The following is a 22,192-nucleotide window of genomic DNA, read 5'->3' as shown; positions in this document are numbered from 1 at the left end:
AATTGCCTATCATACACGCCGTGCATATATTTTCTCCAGCTGTATTATTTATTTCAGTTTATATATTTTAAACTTAAATAGATTATACTAACATTCTTCAATAATAAATTAATCTATATATTAAAATATCTGTACAATTATTTTTTTCATAGAGTTAATATGCATTTTTAGTTTTTAAAGAAGAAAATTCTAGAAGTAGAAAAAAATTTGAATGCCATTCTAACAGTTACAGCGCGAGTTTCGTGTTACGTACTCATTTTCTTGCAGTTATCCGTCGTGTTACTTATTTTTCTTGTCTAACAGATTGTAATCAATTGAATTAAATATATATAATATGGATATAAACAATGGTAATAATTTTAATAGCAGAGTAGTCGAAATAGTAATATCGGTCTGTTTTATTAATTGTCGTTTGATTACATGCATTATCGTACAGTCGAATTGTGGATTATAATTTCATTTTAAACGATCACGTAACATCATTAAACCATATAGTTTATATTAACACATTCCGTTTACTAAGTAGGTAAGTAGTATCTATATGTAAATAATATAGCTGCAAGCAATCGCATGTATACCTAGGTTGAGTATAATATAATTCATCGTGAGTAAATAATAAAATCGGTCTTAGTGTGCCGGCGATGTAGATCACTCGAGCTTGTTGAGGAACGGTGCCACGGAATCGATGTTTTCGCAATCCGGTATCATCTTACCCTTGAACTTGACGCAGGCGTCTGCACACAGCGGCCCCTCGAAGTAGGCACCCAACATTTTCTTGCACTGCGCGCAGTTCCTGATGCACATGCCCACGTCCTCCATGTCCGCCGCCGCGTGACCGATGACGGCGATCAGTGCCAACGCGGTGGCCAAAAAGACGATTTTCTTGAATGCGGCGTTCATCGTTAGAGTTTTCCTGTAATAGTGCACGACGTAAAGGACTTATATACCTAATATAATATTCTATACTATAGCCAACGAAAATGAATACGTCTCCAATTTGAAACAAGTGCACTCGTCTTAAAGACACTTACTTTTAAGTTTTACTGCAGCGCTGAAACTTCTTACTGCAGTGTCGTAAACCTTTTAGACGATACTATACTACTCACTGATCAAAATGACAGCGTTACCGTTAGTTTTATACCGATGACGATAAATAGGTAAATCGAATTTGTCGTATATTATAGTCAGTGACGGCGTATATAGTTAATAATAATATTATATTATGTACTATTGTTATACGAGTTACACCACGGGTGGTGCTATGTCTTCCCATCGATACGGATTTGTGGTTAATTTTATTTTCGTCATCGTTATTCGCAAAGTGTATCTATTTACGAGATAATAAAGTTGTAGATTTTATAGAAAAACAAATTTGATCGAAGAGATACATAATAAGTGTTATATACTTCTCACGTATATATATATATATGTATATATTGTCGTTATAATTCATTAATTATATTATTCAATCAAAATGAAAATACGACAATTATATATAACAATCTATGTCTATTTCAGTTTTTGTTTTAGCTAATAAGTAGATTAAATTTCTAAGATTTTGTGATGGAGTATAGTCACTAGGTGGGCAAATTTAAAAAATTTTATTTCGTTATTCGAATTGATGCAGAACTGTATTTAAGGGAAGTACGAGCCTATTGTTTCGGGCAACTGATTATAAAGGGGTGAGTTTTTAAAAAAATTTTCATTGCTGTTATCATTTCATAACTATTAGGAGTTACATTCATGCGTAGGTATTTATCCTATACTTATAGGTGCCTAGTTAATATTATTTTTAAATTTTCTTTAAGGTAAAACAGATTTACCAGAGTATTGATTAAATATACTTAAGTATGCTTCTCCCATTTAAGTTGTAAATGATATGTTGATAAATAGTAAATATAGATACTGTATTCAATGGTAAAAATTGTAGCTTTTTGTAATAGCTTAAATCCTTAGACTTCTATAAAATGTATTGGTGCAATGGTAAATTTCAATAATCTTCCTCTGTAAGCTATTATTATTTTATGATCCTGAATAGGTATATGCTATACAAATTTATGAACATTGTTGGAAACATCAATAATTTCATTGTTATATACATAATTTATGAAGTATCGGTCTCTCCAACCATTATAGGTGATAGGAAAATAATTCATTATTGAGTACTGTTACTTGTTAGTATACAAATAAGTATTAATTATTTTACTATTTATAAATGTTGTAATTAATAATATACTATAGATAGGTAGTGACGGTAGTGTATTTATTAATTAATTAATAGTTATGTTATGTATAATAAATACATATTATATTATATAAAAAAATATATATTACTTGCATTTATTCAACGATAACACAAAAATATTTATTAATACCTAGTTAAATATTTTATATCATGTTCAGTTAGACCACCTAGGTCCTAGTGAATCTTACTCGACACAAAGCGATCATAATATTGTGGTCACCAAAACCATACTATGCATTTTGGTGGGCATGGTTTAAATTGATGTTCACGACCACATCATATTACAGTCTGGTAAGACATGGAATTGATCAAGTCGAAAATGTTAAGACTCCTAGTGGAATCTACAGTTAAAACTATTATAATTATTAGTATAATTTTTGAATGTGTTTTAATTGTACCTACTCAGAATGTATAGACATTGTATACGTAGTATGGGCACATTTTTAGACAAATTTAATAATTATCAAAAAGAAACTACTGACTACTTAGACTGGAATAAAAAAAAAACTAAGAATTTCTCTTGACAAGTATTTAACATACTGTTTAGTAGATTCAATTCACTTCACAGTCAGACTCAATTAAGCTTTTATCAAGTCTTTAATTTACATTTAATTTTTCATGTAGTTATTGTTAATTACAAATAATAAATAATTAATAAATGCAATTTTATTTATTAATTAATCATCATAAAAAATCTATAACTTTTAATAATATACTTAAGAATCATTATGAATTTTATGATTTATTAATACACACTTGTCACTTATACATACTTAAAAAAAATAACAAATTTCTAGTTGTTCATTTACTTGAAAAAATTAATCATAAGTGATTCATAAATACATATTATGCAGCTATAACTAAAAAACTTTTACCAAGACATAAAAATACTTTATCATATTTTATATAAATTTAAAATGTATTATAAAATATACTTATTTAATAATAATTACATAAACCATTAACAATTTTAAAAACTTATATGTTAATCATTAGTGATATAATTATTACAATATACACAATAATAAAATTATTGTATGTGTTGTAGTTATATAAATAGTGAATACATAATACAAAATTATAGCCTTATAGACAAAATTGTAGTAAAAAATATTTTATAATCCCACCAAAAAGTATATATTATATAAAATAACATAAAAATACTAAAAATAGCTAAAAGCATAACAAAATAATATTTAGAAAGAAAAAAAATGGCAAATTCCAAAGATGTTGTTGAATAATTTATTTTTAGTAAGCACTAATAAAATTATTTATTTAATTTTCATCTATACTTAGAAGAATTCAAAACAATTTGGCATACATCATTTTCATCTGAAATAATAAATAATAATATGAAAACAAAATAATCATTGATACCTGATAATTGAAATAAAATAAAAAAAATTTTCTTAATCATCTAAAATCAATTTATCAAAATTTAATTTGTTTCATTCCCTCATCCCATTCCAATTGTCAAGAAACTATTTTATTGATCATTAACCTTCTTCCTGTGTCATGTCCTGATGTTCTTTCCACACTGAGACAAAATTCTTTATTGAGCCAATCTAAAGCCAAATTGTCCAAATGATTGTCAAAATCTACCAAATTATTATACAACTGTTGTTGTAATACAGCTGATGCAGCTGCCAGTGCTACATTCTCAATTTGTACGCTAAATGGAAAATAAATTATAAAATTATGATTTAATTGTAACAATAAAATTAATTATTATTTATTTAACTATTCATACTTTGAGTTATTCAGACGTTTCCATTTTCCATCATCTTGTGCATGCACTATTAGTGCACTTTCTTTTTGATTTAACTCCATTAATCGATTATTGATCTGAAAATTTAATATTAAACTATTAAAATTAAAAATATTAGTCGAAAAAAAAAATTACTAACCACAACCATACAGGCATCTGACTCATGTTCAATTATCTTGTCCACAATCTTATGGGCTGGTTTATCATAACTAAAAGTATATGAATTTTTGGATAATTTAAATTCCAGAATGATTATCGAGGAGTAGGTATAACACTTAAATTAAATTAATCTATTTTCATTAGCTTTTTATAATAACTTATACAAAACCAAAGCTCATATATAATGATACAATTTTTATGAACATATTTCAAAAATGTGCATTATAATAAGTTAATAAAACATGTTAAACATGACAACAATAAATTATTCTAAGATAAATTTAATTTAGGTATAACAAATTAAATTAGGTAGTTATCCTAATGCTCAGTTTACCTAAGTAACATTTTACTACATAAGTATTTATAACGTATCTAGATATTTTCTGCCGATTTATGAAATATTCATTAAATATGATTTGTTTAGGTATTTTTTTAAATTTAGTTTTCCCGAAGTAATGTGGTAAAAGAAAAAAAAATTATAACTACTTTTTTTGGTACTAAAGCAAACAATGTGTATTCAATAAATTAGTTACTCCTGTTCCCAAAAGTTGAAGCAACTACCAATCACCAAACTGATAATATACATTACATTAAACTCATTGACATTAATGCGATAGGTACTCATAGAAGTAAACTTTGTTACATCATACAATTCATACCATAATATAATTATACAATGTAAATATTGTAAAGTTAAACATCTAAGTACCTTAAGTCATCCAGCGTCTCATTGGCCAGATAATAGCCACAAATGTACATATCGCACGAACTGGCCGATTGATCGATTTGCATCATAGCGATCTCTGACATCGGAGACACGTGTAGACACTGATGGAACAATGGAACAGTATCCACTACAACCAAATTTTCGCCCCTTGTCGAGATGTCGGCGAGCAGTACGCCGTTGACTTCACAATGAGGATATTTGGCTGCATGGGCGATAATTTTACAATAGGCAACCGTGGAAAAAGACACTTTCGTCATGGTCAGTAGTAAGTTAACGGAATGGACCTTAAAATAAGAAATAGAAAAAATAGAAACGATTCCGATTTCTAGTCAAACAAATTCACAATGAAATTTTCAAAAATATGTTTAATCACTACTCGTAATAATAATAGTAACAGACAACAGTTGTAGTCGGTGTGGAGCTGCTGTAGCTCTACCCATATTTTAACCTTTTTTTTTTTACACGTCTTATCGCTGATTTTAAATGTTTACATTCGACCAATAATAGAGATATGGTTGAATTCCCGGTGATACTACAATGATAATATTTCAAAAATTGATAATTGGATTTAATATAAGACAATAATTGATGTTTTAACTTCTATGTTCCACTTTCAATTTTGAATTTATACTATTGTTTTTGTCTATTTAGTATTTATGGTGTTATGTTACCGTAGCATGTATATGACGTATTAAATCACCAACAAGTCTTAAATTGTTCGACTGTGTTCGTGTAGTTGTAGTGTTGTAAAAATCAAATTATATCTAATAAATAAATCACTATTTTATTTAAGTTTATTAATTTTGTCTTAAAAACCACTTCCGAATTTACTTATACGATATCAACAGAGGCGGATAAAAAATATGGAGGAATTGGATTACGAGAAGAGTAAAAACTATTGGTCCAATGTGCCTGCTTCAGTAAATGGTATGCTCGGTGGTTTCTCCAGTTTAACGACTAAGGACATCAAGGATTCTGATCTCTTTCTTAGAAAATTGTTCCAAATGGAAAACGCTCCATCCAATGGACGAGTGTTAGACTGTGGTGCTGGAATTGGCAGAATAACTAAAAACCTATTGTGTAAACACTTCAAGCATGTTGATATGCTCGAACAAAACAAAAATTTTTTGGAAAAAGCAAAACTGAATTGTTCAGGGTCTAATGTAGAAAACTTCTATTGTTCTGGTGTGTGTTAGACATGATTTTGATTTAGGGTTAAGAAATAAATAATGATTTCTACAACTATTTTTCTTAGGATTACAAGAATTCACACCTACCGACAATCACAAATACGATGTCATATGGATCCAGTGGGTTCTTGGTTACATTACAGATGACGATTTGGTCGAGTTCTTAAATAAGTGTTGGTAGGGATAGTTAATAATTTCATTTATTTTTCTAAATAAAAAAATTTTGAGTTTACACTTCAATTGTTTATTCTAAGCTCAAATTATAATTATGTTTGGTTTTTTGTTTTAGTAAATTGTTAAACCCAAATGGCGTTATAGTTGTTAAAGAAAACATTTCTCAAGAGGAAGAAGGAGAAATAGATTCAGAAGATAGTTCAATAACGAGAAGCATTTTACAGTTTTGCATTATATTCCAGAAAGCAAATTTAGTATGTAAAGCAAGTAGAACACAAAAAAATTTCCCATCAGAATTGTACAAAGTTGAAATGTTTGCATTACAACCAGCTAATAAATAAGTTTATTAATAAATATGTTTTATTTCAAATTTATGATTCTTTAAATATTTGAATATATTTATCTTGTATGTGGACAATCGAGTATTAACTTGTTACAAATTATTTATTTTGGTTAATAAGTAGATGGTTTTTAACATCCATTTTAGCTAGTCATTTATTTGCTAAGTACCTATGTAATTTAATTTGATAGATTTACCCATGAATTAAGTTACATTTGTATTTGGTATAACCATGTAAGAATTATCACGTGTTATTTTGTGTGACTATTAAGTATTGTGAACTGAATGTAAATTTATAAATGTTACTGATTATTAGTCTATATTTGTTAAAGTAAATGAGTTTACTTTGAAAAAACAAGCTGTATAATTGTTTAAAAATATACAAATATGTTTTTCAAGCAAATAAAATTAATATTTTATTGTATCTAAAAACAAATTTATTCATTAATTACCTATCCAACAGATAATTTATATCTATTTTAAGTTAAATCAAATTTACTTGAATAGCCTAAATTATTCAATTTAAATATTGATTAATATTTTCCAGTAGCATAAATATTTGGTTTAAAACATAGATTTAGACAACTGAGGTCTTGAACACTGTAAGTGGTCCCATATGACAAATTGTATAACTACGAGTTGGCATACAATTTTACTTTTTAAAATTATCTTTCACAAAGATTCCAGACTAAAAAACCATGACAATTATCAGCTCTATAATATTCTGGGGTTCACTACTATACATTTGACATGTAGATAACAGTTTTAATTATACACATCACACTGATGCATGTTACTAAATAAGCATTATCAGGTGCTACTTATACTTGTAGTACATGTTGAATGTTTGTATTATATTTTAAGATCAATAAATAATTAGAACAGTATAATTTTTTTTAACTATCACTTTCTTTCAAGTTATCATTAATTAAATTAATGAAATCTTACCAATTTATTTGGCAACATCTGTTTATCTTTTTTTGGTACTAGCAAAATAATAATTTTTAAAAATCAATAGATGTACATTGTACATGTCTTATATTGATTATATCATAATAACCAATTTTAGTTCAAGAGTTATGAAAGGTGTAAATGAAAAAGAAGTTTTTATCAAACATAATTTTTTTTTTTTTTTAATTATAAGGTCAGTATAACAGAACTTATGCTTTTACGGCATACATCCTAGGGGGGAACTTGTTCTTCTTCTTAATTTCTTTCTGGGTCTTAACACTTAGTTCCTTCTTTGTCAGTGCACGTCTCTTTGCCCTGGTAAGTTTTGGCCTCAAATCCAAAGGCTTGTACTTACGGTTCTGAAAAAAAATATTCATAAATATTAGATATTATATTGGGAAAGAGTAAGAATGCGGTTTATTATCTAGTAAATATAATTATAATTTGTTGAATAGTGGATAACAACTTAATTAATTAAATAATCTATATTGCTTTTAACAGCTTAAGCGATCAAATGTTAATAAAAATTGAAGTTATAGAATATAGACTACTGTCTATGTTTTAGTGAACATTCCATAAGTAAATTACCTATTGATCAGTATAATACTTAGATAAAATAGGAAAAGTTTTAAATCATAAATAAAATTATATAATACTAATAGTATTAATCTAGACTGCATATAAAAAATGTTGTGATGACTATTAATATTTGAATAATATTGTAAGAATTAGTTAAAAGAATTAAACTAAATGAATGCAAGGAATTATTAATATTACAACTAACCATAGAGTATGCGGTACTAGAGGAAACCTAGGATTTTTGTTGTCAGAATAGGGTTAACACAACTACTATTATGTAAAAAATTCAATAATTCCAAGTACCCTAACTCAACGTTCTGCTACTGAGACTGGCTCCATTTTGGCAGTGTCTCATAAGGATGCATAGAAGAACAGAATTTTAACGGGTTGTGGCCTATTATCATGGATTTTTATATTTCAGACATTATACAAATATCGCCATATTTGCAAACAATACTACTATCTACTGTGAAGCTTTGAACATTTATACAATCACAGCTGCACTTCAAAACATTTCTATGGTATTAACTTAGAGCAGCGTTTCTTAAACTGTGTTCCGCGAAGATCATTTCAGGGTTCCGCAAAACTTAAGTGCATTTTTCAAAATGTTCAAAAATCTTACTAAAGATTAACGACTAGCAGGAAAAAATTTTTTACGCGTTACAACTATTGAAACAAAGTACAGTCTAACTATCGAGTGGTAATAACTTATTGTTGAAAGTTTAATATAAATAGCTAAAAATCTAAAAAAATAACGTAGGGGTTCCATGATTAAAGTGAACATAAAAAAGTAAAGAAACGCTGCTATAGAGAATACTTTTTAAAATATTTAGATGTTATTATTGATAGAAAAAGGGTGGCGGCCGAACCCATTAGTTTAACTCTAGCAAACATACCAACATTTAGGAGTACTTTTCCCAATAATAAATAGAAAATTAACAATCTCTGGGTAAAAATTGTTCACTTATGATATATTAGCAAGTTTTAAGACCTTTAATCTTAAACGCATGCTCTTAATGATGTAGTTGTGTAAAAAAGCCACCTTAAAAAAATTGATATGTTCTAAAATAAAATAATTGACACAATAACAGATGCTCTTTAGTTTCTATACAACAAATAATTGCAGACTTGAAAATTCCAACAAACAATGAATACGCTACTCAATAACAAATAGATTCTTTCATTCACTAAAATTTAAACATAGGCCTTCCAACTTAAGAGAGCCAGATTCGCCAGTTACTACCCAAGACCCAAACAACAATATATGTTTAGACCTAATTATCTAATTTAAAACAATATTCAATAGTAAGTTTAAAAAAAAAAAATTGTATTTACACATCAGTAGACTTAGACAGCAACCTAGTTAGGAATAACTACTACTTATAATGTAAATAAAAAAATGTTGCAAAACTGAGAATATCTCATATAGAAATACCTACTCAGTATAATCTATTTCAATATTTAAACATACCTTGAAGATTTTTCGTAATGCTTCCTTTTGTTTTTGATGGATTACGACATAACAACGTAGGATTGCTTTACGGACAACACGACTATAAAAATTAATACATATTGTTAATATTAAATTATAAAATAATTTTTGTAAGTATAGATAATTTATGAAATGGGAAACTATTAGCATGTCTACCAAAAGCACCAATTTTGATTAAAATCTACACCGAAAATCATTAGATAAAATTTTAACTACCTAGTAATTAAATAATAATAAAAATATATTTATAAACATTAAAATATTTATAAAGAGTCGTATAATTTTTAATAATTAATAGAAGTATACCTTATGATCGAATGTTTTTCCAAATCAACATTAGTGCATTACTAAACTGACTCGCGCGCGAGTACGATATTATAAAATATATATATAAATGCTAATACTTACATCCGGGAAAGTTTCGATGCTGTACCTCCAGTAACTTTGGAAACTCTCAAATTGGCCAATTCCTGTTTCAATTCTTCGAGTTGTTTCAACAAGGACTCCTTGTCCTTAAGACGCAAATCTGAGCACTTGACTTTCGTCTAGAAAAAAAAAGAACACAAATCGTTAGGACGTTTAATGTACAATATCAACACGATTGATACATTATTAGTTAAGTTATCGATAGGACTTCATATTGGTGGAACTTAAATAATAAAGCTAGTAAAATATACCAGGATTAAAACGGATAAAACTCACCATTTTGTAGAGTTCGAATACTCAAAGTGCCACAACCGAATGAAAAGAATGCTCGCTGTAAATTTGTATGTTTACGCTAGAACGTCGAGATGCGATCATAACCTAAAAAGTCATGGAATAATTTCATTTTCATGGAACAGATGACGACGTTTTGATCGTTTTCGTTATCTCTCTTGATAAAAAATAAAAATAAAACAATCAATCCTTCTTCACTTCAGTCTTCTATAATTCTCTCAATTCTTTAATATAATTTTTTTAGTCGTTCCAAGTTATACAACTTTAGATTATTAATTAGATTTTACTTGTAATTTTTTTTGATACTCAGCCATACGTGATGTACTCTTCTAAACGTTTATTTTTTATCTAGTGGTAATCATCAGTGAATATCGGGAGCCGGGGCGTACTTTTTTAACGCCAACTAACTCTGTACGACCAATACAATCCTAGACGGTTGTTGTATATTCGAAAAAGCCACTATGTGAACTTATATTAAAAATTATTTATTTATTTCAGCATGAATCAAATGGACATCGGACTGACTGAAGCGATGAAAAATATAGTTCCTAAAGGACTTCCGGCCGATATTAATTCGGCGATTAGTGGTTATGTGACGGAAAAATTGTACATGTTGCTGCAGCTGTATTTGCAAAACAAGGGATGGAACAGCATAGAATTGTTGAAAATATTCTCTGAAATGAAAGATTCATCTGTATTGCCTAGTGCTTCCTATTTACAGTAAGTCTTCTTCTCATTTTTTATTGTTCTGTTAGATATGTTGGTTTTGCTCATCTAAAGATTTGAATTTTTTTTTGTACTTTTGTAGTAAATACTTGGGTAAATACTTTATTCTATAATTAGTGGACGGGGTTTTCATTGAATGATTCTCAAGATAAATTACACTTTATACCTGAGTGAAGTATCTCATAAACAAGTTTTTCTAGGACAACCATTGCAAATTAATGTAACCTTCTGAATTAAAATAGAAAATATAATTTTTACCTACCAAATAAAATAACTAAACTAAAAATAGTAGTGTATTTCTTAGGTATCCTTAAATTTAATATGATACTTATAGGTAAGTTTAGGTTAGGTTATCAAATAATAAATAACCTGTATTATTTTTAATTAGAATTATAAGATATGATGTTTGAAAATAATTTTGCTTTAAAAATAGCTTAAACTGGACTGAATTTGTTACTTACCTATCCTTTTTAGTATTCAGCCTTAAAGAATTATGTATTTATATCATTCGACCTTTCCTTTTTTTTTTTTTTGTTTTAGTTGACAATATCAACAGATTTATGTTAATCTCATCAATAACTTATTATGTCAATTATAGACGTCTATAACATTTGTAATTTATAACTATGAATTATATTATATCAGCGGTCCCCATTACACGGCCCTTAAACAGATTCAGTGCGGCCTGCACTATTAACAGCTCTACAATACCCTTTCCTAACAATATATATAATTTTTATATTTTTAATTACTATCATAAGTAATGTACCTATGCTACCCGCAAATAATTTTCAAAAATGACATTTTGTCCTTTCTAAAATCCTAGTGAGGACCCGCTGTATTATATGATAAAAGAAATGTCTTTTATGTACATTAATTATAATTACCATAGTTTTCTATACACAAGTATAGTACCTATATTTATGTATTGTAATATGTAGTTCAGTAGTTATATACTTATTTACCAATATTATTCTTTTATTTATTTAAAACAATTTTTTTTAGAATGATGGCTTCGAGAGTGGCATTAGATAGTCAAGCAAGATTAATTCTTCGAGAAAATGGCAAAATTATTTTACCTTATGAACATTTTGCAAATGCGGTAATGTTAAAGCACATGAATGGACCCCATGGATTACATTTAGGTGTTGAAGGAACTGTTCGAGCGGTAATAAAAGTTTTTTGTACTCCAATAATGTAGAATATTATGTATTCTCAGTTTAAGTAATTTTAGTAATAATTTTCTTTTAGACCATATTAATAATCATAATTTTTAAATAAATTTAAAAACGTATTCAATTAAGAGTAAACTCAAACTGTGTTTTATTTTCATATATTTTGGTTTAACCATAGATCCTTATCAATTTAATTGGTTTTTGTTGACATCAAATTTATTTTCTGTTGGTTGGTTACAGCTGAAAGTTTTACTTTGTTAAACTTAGTAAAATGTGAGTTAGGTGATTGTTAGAATGATGAAGTAATGCTTTTGATAATGTGTAACTTGGTATGTATTAGCCAGACCTATTGCCTCCATCATGTGCTGCTTGAGGTTACTATTATTCGAGGCAGAGTATAATTATATAATTGTTTAATTTTTATAAATTATGTTTGTACTTTTATTTTATTTTGGGTTATTGTTGTATTGAAAATTGATTTTAAGTATCCATTTTTTAGTGAACTTGTTTTATATTTTATTGCATTGTATCTAAAATACATTATAATTTGTACCTAAACAATGAATATTTTGTATTATTTTTGATATCTAATTAATAGGTTATGGATTCATATACAATTGGTCGTGATAACTTTGGTATGGAAAAAGACTTTATTATTGAAGTTGTACAAAACTGTCCAAATGCAGCATGTCGCTATTACAAGACTCAATTAGATTTATCTCAACATACTAAACAGTCAAATTACATGAACTCTTCGAATTCTGGTAGGACATTTTTATCTAAATATTACACTGGTATTTTTTGTGGTTTAGTAAATTAGAATTTTAATTTTATTATTATATTTATAGGTGTAAATATCCCAGTTGGTCGTGAAAGTCCAAATATATCAATGAGTCAAATGATTAATCAGCAATTAAGTGCTCATGGTTTAGCACCTTCTAGTACTCAGTCCCAACAATCACATTCAGCGCCTGTTGATCTAACTGGACCATCACCACATCCAGCTCCTGAAATACCGAATCCAATGCCTATTCATGTACCTCAGGTTCCAAAAACCGTAAGTGCACGACAAGCACAGCACAATAAACTGGCAGATTTTTTAAAGGCCAATCTTGAAAATCTAGATAATAAAGATTTAATGGCTGCTCATGACACAACTTGGCCTGAAGTTTCAGACAATCGTAAAGGTCATTTAGATGGTAAGAATAATTATTATTTTAATAACAGAACACATTATTAAATTGTAACTATTTATTTTTGATTTTAGCTGGCCAAGAAAAAATTATTAGAGCATTTTCTGAAATAATGAAAAATATGAATAGAATGAAAGCATGTGTGAGACCAGCTATGTGTAAACCTTATGGAAAACAATCTGAATCATTGCAAAAAAGTAAGGTTCATTATAAATAAAATACTGTTTATACAATTTAACTATTCTTAACTTTATTAATATTTTACATTTCTAACTCAATTAATATTTCTTGTTATTTAAGTAAATTTTAATTTATTATCTTTTTTAGCACTGATCGACACAATTCAGCTTGTTCAGTCATTAAGATCATTTCTTCCTCCTCCACATATTGCTGTTAGTAGTTGGAAAAATGAAGATAAACATGGGTAACAATTTAAAAACATTTGTATTGAATTCAATAACTCATATGGAATTTAACTAAATTTTAAATATTTTCTAGATTAAGAAAAACTGTTTTAGACAATTCTAATCAAACAGTTTCTGCTGCCAATTTTAAAGATCTCTGTGATGCAATGTCTCGTAACAAGCAAAATTAAAGACTCCCATTAAACTTGCAAAAGTAAAATTTATTTCAATTATTTTTATCAACTTCTGAAAGTAACATTGCTTTTATTTTATTTTTACGTCTAGTCAAAATTCCCTATGTTCCCCAAAATTATTGGGAAAGTCTGTTTGTTTACTTGGAGGGATCTTACCATTTTATTTAAATTTAAATTTTGTAATGTCTCCTTATGAGTGTCTTCTAGTTTGAGGTATTTACCTTTATTTATTTATTTTAAATTTAGTATGTTGTTGAACTATTTGAATTCAATAACTATTAAATTTTTTTTTCTTATACATGTTTTCAACATGATATCAAAATGTATGTTGCCAAACATTTATGATTTGTTTAGTTTCAAAATATTTCATGCCATAATAGTAACCTAAGTATACATTAAAATCTAATAATTTTCTTGATTAGGATTACATAATTTACTAAATTATAATATAATTATTATAAGGAAACGCTTATTTTAATAATAATATATTGACTGTTTAATGTTTATATTGTAACAATGTTTTATCTATTTATTTTTTTTATAAATTACCAATTCATTTAACCTGTAAGCACTTGCATATCTAGTGATAATTTCCCTAGTTATTGATTTTTTATTATTCAGCGTAAAACTTCTTGTTTTCAATTTAATTAGTTAGCAAATTAAGACTATAAAATTTACAATAGCCTATAGGCTATATTATTTGAATCATTTTTTTCATGTTTTGTATCCATGGGCTGTCAGCTACAACACTATATATATTAATTGTTTTAAGCATTTAGTAGATAGTAACAATAATAATAATAATAGAGTTTTTGCTTTTAAAAGTAAGAAGTAACAGTATAATTTTTATCCCACATGTTCTTATGCATACATATTATAAGTGTTTACTGGTTAAAACTATAAAATATTTTAAGTACATTTGATTCTCAATAACTAAATAAACTTAAGCTTTTAAGGAGTTTGAAGAAAATAAAGTAGTTAAAGGTGAATGTAATATTTTATTATAAAAAGTTAAAGTTATTGAGAATCTCTTGTATTATTATTTTATTTAAAGTGTGTACTGATCTAAAATTATTATTTTTGGTTAAGAATTTTGTTATTTATTTTATTAGTACAATTAAATTTATTCTCAAAATAACAGTCATAAAATGTATACTTGGTTTAACAAATGAAATGAGTTATTCGATTGTCAAACCTAACTCCATGACTTTTTAGACTAAATCGAAGAACTATCTATCATTTAATTTGCTGAACTCTAATATATACCTTAATATTTATACTAAGCTAGTCAAAAATAATATCTTTATCTTTCATATTAATTAGTAATTGGTGTCTAATTTTATTATCTTAAAATAGTTAATATTATTAATTTTAAATACATAATAATATACGTAAAATGATATTTAAGTGTGCAAATGTGTAATTTTGCAAAGTCACATGAAATTATTATAACTTTATTTGTAAGTAAATTAAATTTTTTTTTAATGCAGTGAAACTTCTATTTAACAAAGTCTCACTAGCTACAAAAAAGAAAAATTGTATTATAGAGGAATTTGTTAAAAAGAAATAACGCATGATTAACAATAAAGGTCATGTTTCTCAAAACTAATTTATTAAATAGAAAATTGCGTTAAATGGAAGTTTCATTATATCAATACTAAGTTTTCCAACATAGTTGTCTAAGTCCTATATACTGTTTAATATTATAATCTTCATAATGAGTTGAATTCCGATTGTATAAGCTCAATTATTATTGTTGGTTGTTTAAACATCTAAAACAAAGTTTTAAATTATCTTAATGTATAAAATATATTTATTACATTACGAATGGATTTTGCTATATTCTTATATCCCATCATACATTTATTTTAAATAGTTCAATAAAAACTTCTTTTCAGGTAGACTTGATTTGTTTTATTTATATAATCCTACACAATAAATAATTAAAACTCAATGTTTAAACAACAGCATAACATTTATTTTCTATGAAACTTTTTACATTTTTATACTAGGGCTGTGAATTTAAAGGACTAAAAAACTTTTAAAAAATGCATTAATAGTTGAAAAAATTGCTAAAAATTATAGTATAAAATGCACTTAAAATGGTTTTTAATTTAATTTTTATATTTATATTGATATTATACATAAGTACATTACATTTTACTTGCATAAAAATGTGTTTATTTAATAAAAAAAAAAAAATAATAAAAATGTTGATTGAATTTGAATTTCATGTGAAACATTTTTTAAAAATTTTAAAATTATATAAAACAAAAAAAAAAGGTTTTCAAAAATATTAATTGGTGGAATTTATTTAAAAATGTCAAAAATTGCAAAATAAAAGTTTTATAAACGGATTCGTTGTTACATAATTCAAAAATAAATTCACAGCTCTAGTAATTATAGTATTTAGAAACACGATACCCATTATTTATAGATTTTTTTTGTCCATTTTAATGTTTACGGCGCGATTTGATTGCATGCCCCATGAATGGTTAAAATATTTATTTACCGAAAGATTGGCAATTATAAATAGCAATGTAAACGTTGAGCTACGAAAACAGTTAACATAGGTATTTGTGTTAATACCGACAACCAACAGTATAATAAGTAAATGTGATTTGTGTGTTAAAATGTAATGTATTTTTATTATACTATTATTTTATTAGTATATGGTAATATTTTACTTGTCTTTATTTGAAAAAAAAAACGTATCTGTGATCTTTCCTAATCCATTCTTTAACGTTTACCAAAATCCAAAATTTAATGCTTAATATTTTCGACACTATTTTCCTATTTGTATAAAGCGTATAACGTGTACTGTGTGGTCGTCTGTACGACGTTTTATTGTATCGTACGTATATATTATTGCATAGATAGGTAGGTAGGTACAATAAATTATTGTTGTATTATGATAATAATATATTATGTATTTATGTATTTGCGAAATAATATTGTCTAGTCTTAAGAAGTTTTATATCCGATGTATGAAAAAAAAATGTGTGAGGTTATACTATATTGTAGTTCATAATGTTTTATTTGAATCAAAAATATAAAGCTTAATATTATACATATACGCATTTGAGTTTTTATTATTTCTACCTATTTAATCAATTAATTTTACCCGAAGACATCGCGGTGGTTGAATACTACCTATATTATAACATGACATATATTATGATATTACATACATGGTGACTTTTTTATTTTTTTTTTAATATACTGTCCTATTACTCTTATTTTAGGTACACGCTTTATGTGTCTTAGAAAATATTCTTCTTTACATAATTCATTAAAATTACAACATTTTTTACAATTTATTTATCGTAGATAATCGATTTTTAAAATTCTTTTAAAATAAAAACGTAATAATAACGCACGTTTTAAATTTGTTATTCTGAATCAGAATATTTTTCTTATCATTTTGATGTAGGTATACAAATCAATTATGGACTATAGTAGTTAATAAATTGGTTTAAATTTATATTTATTTTTTTTTTACTAATATCAGTGGTTACTTACTGGAGGATTGTATCTCCTACTCGTGGCCTATAAAAAAGTATTTTGTAGTTTGTACACATGTGTACAAAAACCACTTATGATTGACGAAGTAATTGCAGATATTCGACGTTATGACGCATCTATATAGAAACTTCAATTTTCTATTATAGAATAAAACTATACATAGACACCCATCATTAAAATACCAATTACCAACTACCATAGGTACCTAATGATTCCAAATAATTAGAATTTTAGATCTAAGTTCACATAATCAGTTTTAGAAAATGAAATTTAAAATGTATTCATGTGTTATTGTTGTTTTAGAAAATGAAAAAAAAAACCAAAAACGATAATGAGTGTTATGTATTCAAGCTTCAGATTACTTGTATAAAAAAAGAAAAATGTTTTTTAATAACAATGTCCACCGAGAAAACGACAGTAATATAATAATAACACATAATGGAGACAATTAGACGAGAATTGCTTTGTACCACATAGGTTCGGGAGTGATGATGCTATAACGCATCCTCGATGACTTGTGGCGGTGTCTTCGCGGACATCACGAAGACGGCATCGTGCAGCCAATAGTAGTCCTGACTCAGGTCGCCTTCGCACAGATACGGGAGTTTTGTCCAGCGCAGCACTTCCAGTCCGGACGGTTCGAACACGTCGTGCACCACCGAACACACCTGTTCCTCGAACGTCACGCCGGTGATCGGTAACTTTTCTTCCGGTATCGCAGATCCTGTTTACAATTTATACACTATATGATTATCTCTATGTTATCCCTACAGCATAATAGCCGTCATATAGACTTCTATGAATAGTTTTTCGAATTGTTTGTAATGTTAAAAACGGTTCGGCGTGTCTTATAGGTAGGTATACAAATACAATATCGAGTATTGAAAACAATTCAACGATTCAACTTTTTCACAACTGCAATAACACTCTACATATATGCGGGTTAAACGGGTTCATATTTCAAGCATTTCCGATCGTTTTCGCGTAGACCCATACCCGCGGGAGCGCAGGAATACGTATGTATGTATAGTAGGTACACATGCCACGCCGAATCCGTTTCTATATAAAAGAGGTGTTTTGCAAAATAAACGCGACTCGATTGCAGTACAAACATATTGTACTGCATTACTGCAACATAAAGTGATCAGCTTGATTAATCTTAATACCTATACTCATTCATTCAGACTTTTATAATATACTTGTATGATTATTTACACTGCAATAGCGGAGATGCTGTACTCACTGAATTCGTCGAAGGGTTTGTACGGCAACACCAGAGCCACGATGATCCTACCATTGGGTTTCACTGCGTTTTTCATTTCTTCTAAGAGCTTTGTCGGATTGCTACACCGGTCCAGTAAGTTCAGACACGACACCACGTCGAATTTATCTTCGCGAGTCCACCACGTGTCGACGTCCAACAATCTGCTTACAACACATTATTATTTAGATACTATTATGACCACTGTAAGTACATACCATCTGTATTGATATCGATACATCATATACATGGATTAATATTAATTAAATTATGTATATACACCATTATTATGGCAATGAATAAAAGCAAGAATCGTCTATGTGGGTAAATATTTCTAGTGCCCTCGTCAGACTCATAGCTGTAAGTCAACTCCAACATTTTTAAAATTAGGTATGAAAATTATTTTAATAGTTAAAATACGACTGTACATAATATGCATAAAAAATAATATTAATAAACAATTAAATTTTTAAGAAGTAAATAAATAATAATACGATAATATTCCTGGTTTATAAGTTATAGCGAGTAAATCATTGCTGATAGATATATCCAGGTTTATATTTTTGTTCTTCGAAATACAGATAGTTCTCATATTTTTTGTTTGTCGAAAAAAAATTATATTTAATCTTATTTTATCGATAGATTTTAATGCTGAACTATGTAAACATTGTAAATCGTGATTATAAGTTGTAACTTTAAGATTATATTATCCTAGCTGTTTAAACAATTTATTGTTATTTAAATATGCGCATGGTACAAAATCTATATAATATACATAATTACTAAAGAATAATCAAGTACATCTAATTATCTAAAAAACAACCAACACCAATTATTTTATGTAATGACTAAACTGTTTTGTAAAAATGTAGGCCTACTGATAAATGTGTAGGTATACATGAAGCCGATTCGTAATAAAATTACGTTGACACAGTACATACACAAACTCAATATAATCTGTGAAAGTTGCAGGAAAACACGGGTAGAGCAAGATAATGCACATTTTCATTTGTCGATTTGAAAAATCATAGCATTAGCACGATTGCGTACCAAATAAGTAGTGTAACTAATTATAAAAAAATGAAAAAGCACGCAATTGTGCTGCATCTGAGAAACACACATACCACTACGAAAAATAGCGAAATATGAATTGTTAAATACTTACGTAAAATAAACACAGATTCGGGATTACTATTCAAAAATAAATAATTGCATATAGTATAATATTATAATGTAATTTTGAAAAAAAATTGTACTTATACATAGTATACATCATATACCTAATTATTGGCTAACATATTTTATCCAATAAGAAATTTTCATAAAATGTTATGAAAAAATAAAAACAAAAACAATTTCAAGCTCAACTAAGTTTTCATGTGTGTATAGGTTAGGTTAGGTTATCTACAGACAGCGCCGGATAGGAAAGGTAGGCTACAGAATATAATATACCTAGTAAAAATCGGTTCTCAGTCATCAATTTTTCAATTCTTGAAAAAATGCTCTTTAATAATCAGGTAAGTACCTATTTCAATTTAACACTCAATATATACATTTCACAGCACCGATCTAAACTATACAGGACACAGGCTTACATTCTCTGGTGGTTTAAAACGCCATTGTTTTACATTGCCATATAAATCTTGTTAGGATTTAATTAACTGTTAAAAATTTAAGATAACGTATAACATTATACATACAACATACGAGCATGTATATATAGACTATAAAATTATATGTATAATTTCAAGGGGGGGGGGGGTTGGTGTGCGAAAAATTCGACTTCAAAATATAAATAAATTGCTGTAGATGAAAACTTTATGAGTTACACCACGCTTTCCTATAACTACCATTATTCTGATTCTCACTAGTCCTGTAGGTATTCATTTTATATATTATAAAAAGTAGACTAAACAGTGTAAGAGTTTACCTGAATCCCTTTTCAGTCAAGATCCGAATCATCGGGCCGGACTTTTCGGTCGTATAGATCTCGCGAATTAGGGGAGCGTATTTTTCGGTAGTGGCCCCGTCGCCGGCACCCAAGTCGATCAGCGTTGAGCCGCTGTCGAAAAATGTCAAGTTCAGCAGTCGCCTGATCTGGTCGGTGGAAAACACGAACATAGATCCTCTCCGCAGCAACCTGCAACGCAATAAAGTGGTGAAAAGATGAAATTAAAGACGCACAGTGTTAAGTATGTACATAATATATTTATACAGTATTATTATAACCTATTTAATATATCTAATCACATCATCGTTATTATTATATTATTATACTTTATTAGTTTATCATTACCTATACTCGAAAATTTAACATAATATACCTAATAATATATTATACAGTTAAATGTATTTAGGGTAATATTGACGATTATATAGTTCGTTTAATTGTATATATATATATATATATTTAAACCGTCAAGACTTTTCCAGCAGACTATTTTTGTCGATTTTCAAAATACTCTTCGTCTGACACAATCATCTATATTATTATATAATGTAAAGTCACAATATAGAGCAATTTAGTTATTCATTTGAACGCGGCGCCTGTAATGTATTGTTTTTTTCTGCAGTCGTTTTTATACTTTTTTTTTTGTTATTTGTTTTTACTGACGTCATCCCCGTTACGCCGCTGTACTGTAAATAATTGTAGAGCACTAAGTTAAATTCAACACTCTATATAATATACGACAACGACTTAAGCGCTCTAGGGATTTCTTTTTCGGTCGTTCTAAATAATGCCCCTCAGACTGGACGGACACCGCGTCATAAATAAAAACCCACTACACCTCCACCCGTTCGCCACACGTATTTTAGTCTGAATGTTAAAAAAAGAAAAATCCAACCAACTCGATAAACAATAACTTAAAAATTGATATTGCTTTGCTGTTGTGCGCGAGCGGAGGAGTGCTGCGAGGCGACCGCCGCAGACTTTTTCAACGACTGTTTATAGAGGTTAAAACAAGTTTTATTTTTTTTATATTTCTAAAATTCGCACCATAAATGTATGCAGGACAAATGTATATATAAATATATTGTTTCGGCGGTCAAAAAAAAAAAAAAAAAATCGACTGTTTTATGTATAATAAATATAACCGCTGCAACGTTTCACGAAGTTTGTATATTTTGAAACGCGACTTCCCGGCAGTCGTGTGTTGTACAAATTTAATTAACGAAAACTTCGAAAAGCGTACATCGACTTGCAATAAATTATTATGTGTAGTTTGTTGTTTATGCGATTCGCTGAAGACATTAAAGAGGGCACAAAATGTGCCATACGCCCATATACTTTATAATTTTCCGCGTAAAACTTATAATATTATACATCGATACTGAGAATGAGAAATTATACACTGTGAGAATTAATAATGA

At 28.0% G+C, this 22,192-nt stretch overlaps 5 protein-coding genes across 8 annotated transcripts in view; 2 read left to right on the top strand and 3 right to left on the bottom strand.

Annotated features, from left to right (window-relative positions):
* Positions 1–3,605: 3,605 nt before the first annotated feature.
* On the bottom strand, positions 3,606–5,353 carry LOC114120185 (ER membrane protein complex subunit 8/9 homolog). Its single transcript, XM_027982020.2, has 4 exons — positions 4,882–5,353; positions 4,153–4,222; positions 3,996–4,090; positions 3,606–3,917 (listed from the first exon to the last, which is right to left on the bottom strand). The coding sequence occupies exons 1-4, from the start codon at positions 5,154–5,156 to the stop codon at positions 3,719–3,721; spliced, it is 639 nt and encodes a 212-aa protein (XP_027837821.1). The 5' UTR covers positions 5,157–5,353; the 3' UTR covers positions 3,606–3,718.
* A 101-nt stretch (positions 5,354–5,454) lies between these two features.
* Positions 5,455–6,633, top strand: LOC114120182 (N-terminal Xaa-Pro-Lys N-methyltransferase 1). The gene is made up of 3 exons (XM_027982017.2): positions 5,455–6,084; positions 6,155–6,266; positions 6,379–6,633. The coding sequence occupies exons 1-3, from the start codon at positions 5,763–5,765 to the stop codon at positions 6,602–6,604; spliced, it is 660 nt and encodes a 219-aa protein (XP_027837818.1). The 5' UTR covers positions 5,455–5,762; the 3' UTR covers positions 6,605–6,633.
* Positions 6,634–7,707: 1,074 nt separating this feature from the next.
* LOC114120183 (60S ribosomal protein L35) lies at positions 7,708–10,473 on the bottom strand. The gene is made up of 4 exons (XM_027982018.2): positions 10,328–10,473; positions 10,034–10,170; positions 9,605–9,686; positions 7,708–7,913 (listed from the first exon to the last, which is right to left on the bottom strand). The coding sequence occupies exons 1-4, from the start codon at positions 10,328–10,330 to the stop codon at positions 7,764–7,766; spliced, it is 372 nt and encodes a 123-aa protein (XP_027837819.1). The 5' UTR covers positions 10,331–10,473; the 3' UTR covers positions 7,708–7,763.
* A 73-nt stretch (positions 10,474–10,546) lies between these two features.
* LOC114120180 (uncharacterized) lies at positions 10,547–17,110 on the top strand. Of its 3 annotated transcripts, XM_027982012.2 has the most exons (9): positions 10,548–10,753; positions 10,841–11,062; positions 12,074–12,236; positions 12,842–13,007; positions 13,092–13,442; positions 13,511–13,633; positions 13,764–13,860; positions 13,935–14,054; positions 14,126–17,110. In XM_027982012.2, the coding sequence occupies exons 2-8, from the start codon at positions 10,842–10,844 to the stop codon at positions 14,029–14,031; spliced, it is 1,218 nt and encodes a 405-aa protein (XP_027837813.1). In that variant the 5' UTR covers positions 10,548–10,753; position 10,841; the 3' UTR covers positions 14,032–14,054; positions 14,126–17,110. The 3 variants fall into 3 exon arrangements, with proteins under 3 accessions (XP_027837812.1, XP_027837813.1, XP_027837811.1); XM_027982011.2 differs by having other exon boundaries at positions 10,547–10,777; positions 13,935–17,110; XM_027982010.2 differs by having other exon boundaries at positions 13,935–17,110.
* A 772-nt stretch (positions 17,111–17,882) lies between these two features.
* Positions 17,883–22,192, bottom strand: part of LOC114120181 (protein-L-histidine N-pros-methyltransferase) — a 108,146-nt gene continuing 103,836 nt past the window's right edge. For both annotated transcript variants that reach the window (XM_027982013.2, XM_027982015.2), the window contains exons 4-6: positions 20,751–20,960; positions 18,803–18,984; positions 17,883–18,283 (exon numbers count right to left, since the gene is read on the bottom strand). In XM_027982013.2, coding sequence (XP_027837814.2) covers positions 18,054–18,283; positions 18,803–18,984; positions 20,751–20,960 — 622 coding nt within the window. In that variant the 3' untranslated portion in view covers positions 17,883–18,053. The remainder of the gene's footprint in view (positions 18,284–18,802; positions 18,985–20,750; positions 20,961–22,192) is intronic.

Source organism: Aphis gossypii, chromosome 1 (genome assembly GCF_020184175.1).
Source record: "Aphis gossypii isolate Hap1 chromosome 1, ASM2018417v2, whole genome shotgun sequence".
NCBI classification, from domain to species: Eukaryota; Metazoa; Arthropoda; class Insecta; order Hemiptera; family Aphididae; genus Aphis; species Aphis gossypii.
The sequence above is the reverse complement of the archived record's forward strand: the minus strand, read 5'-3'. Positions and strand labels throughout refer to the sequence as shown.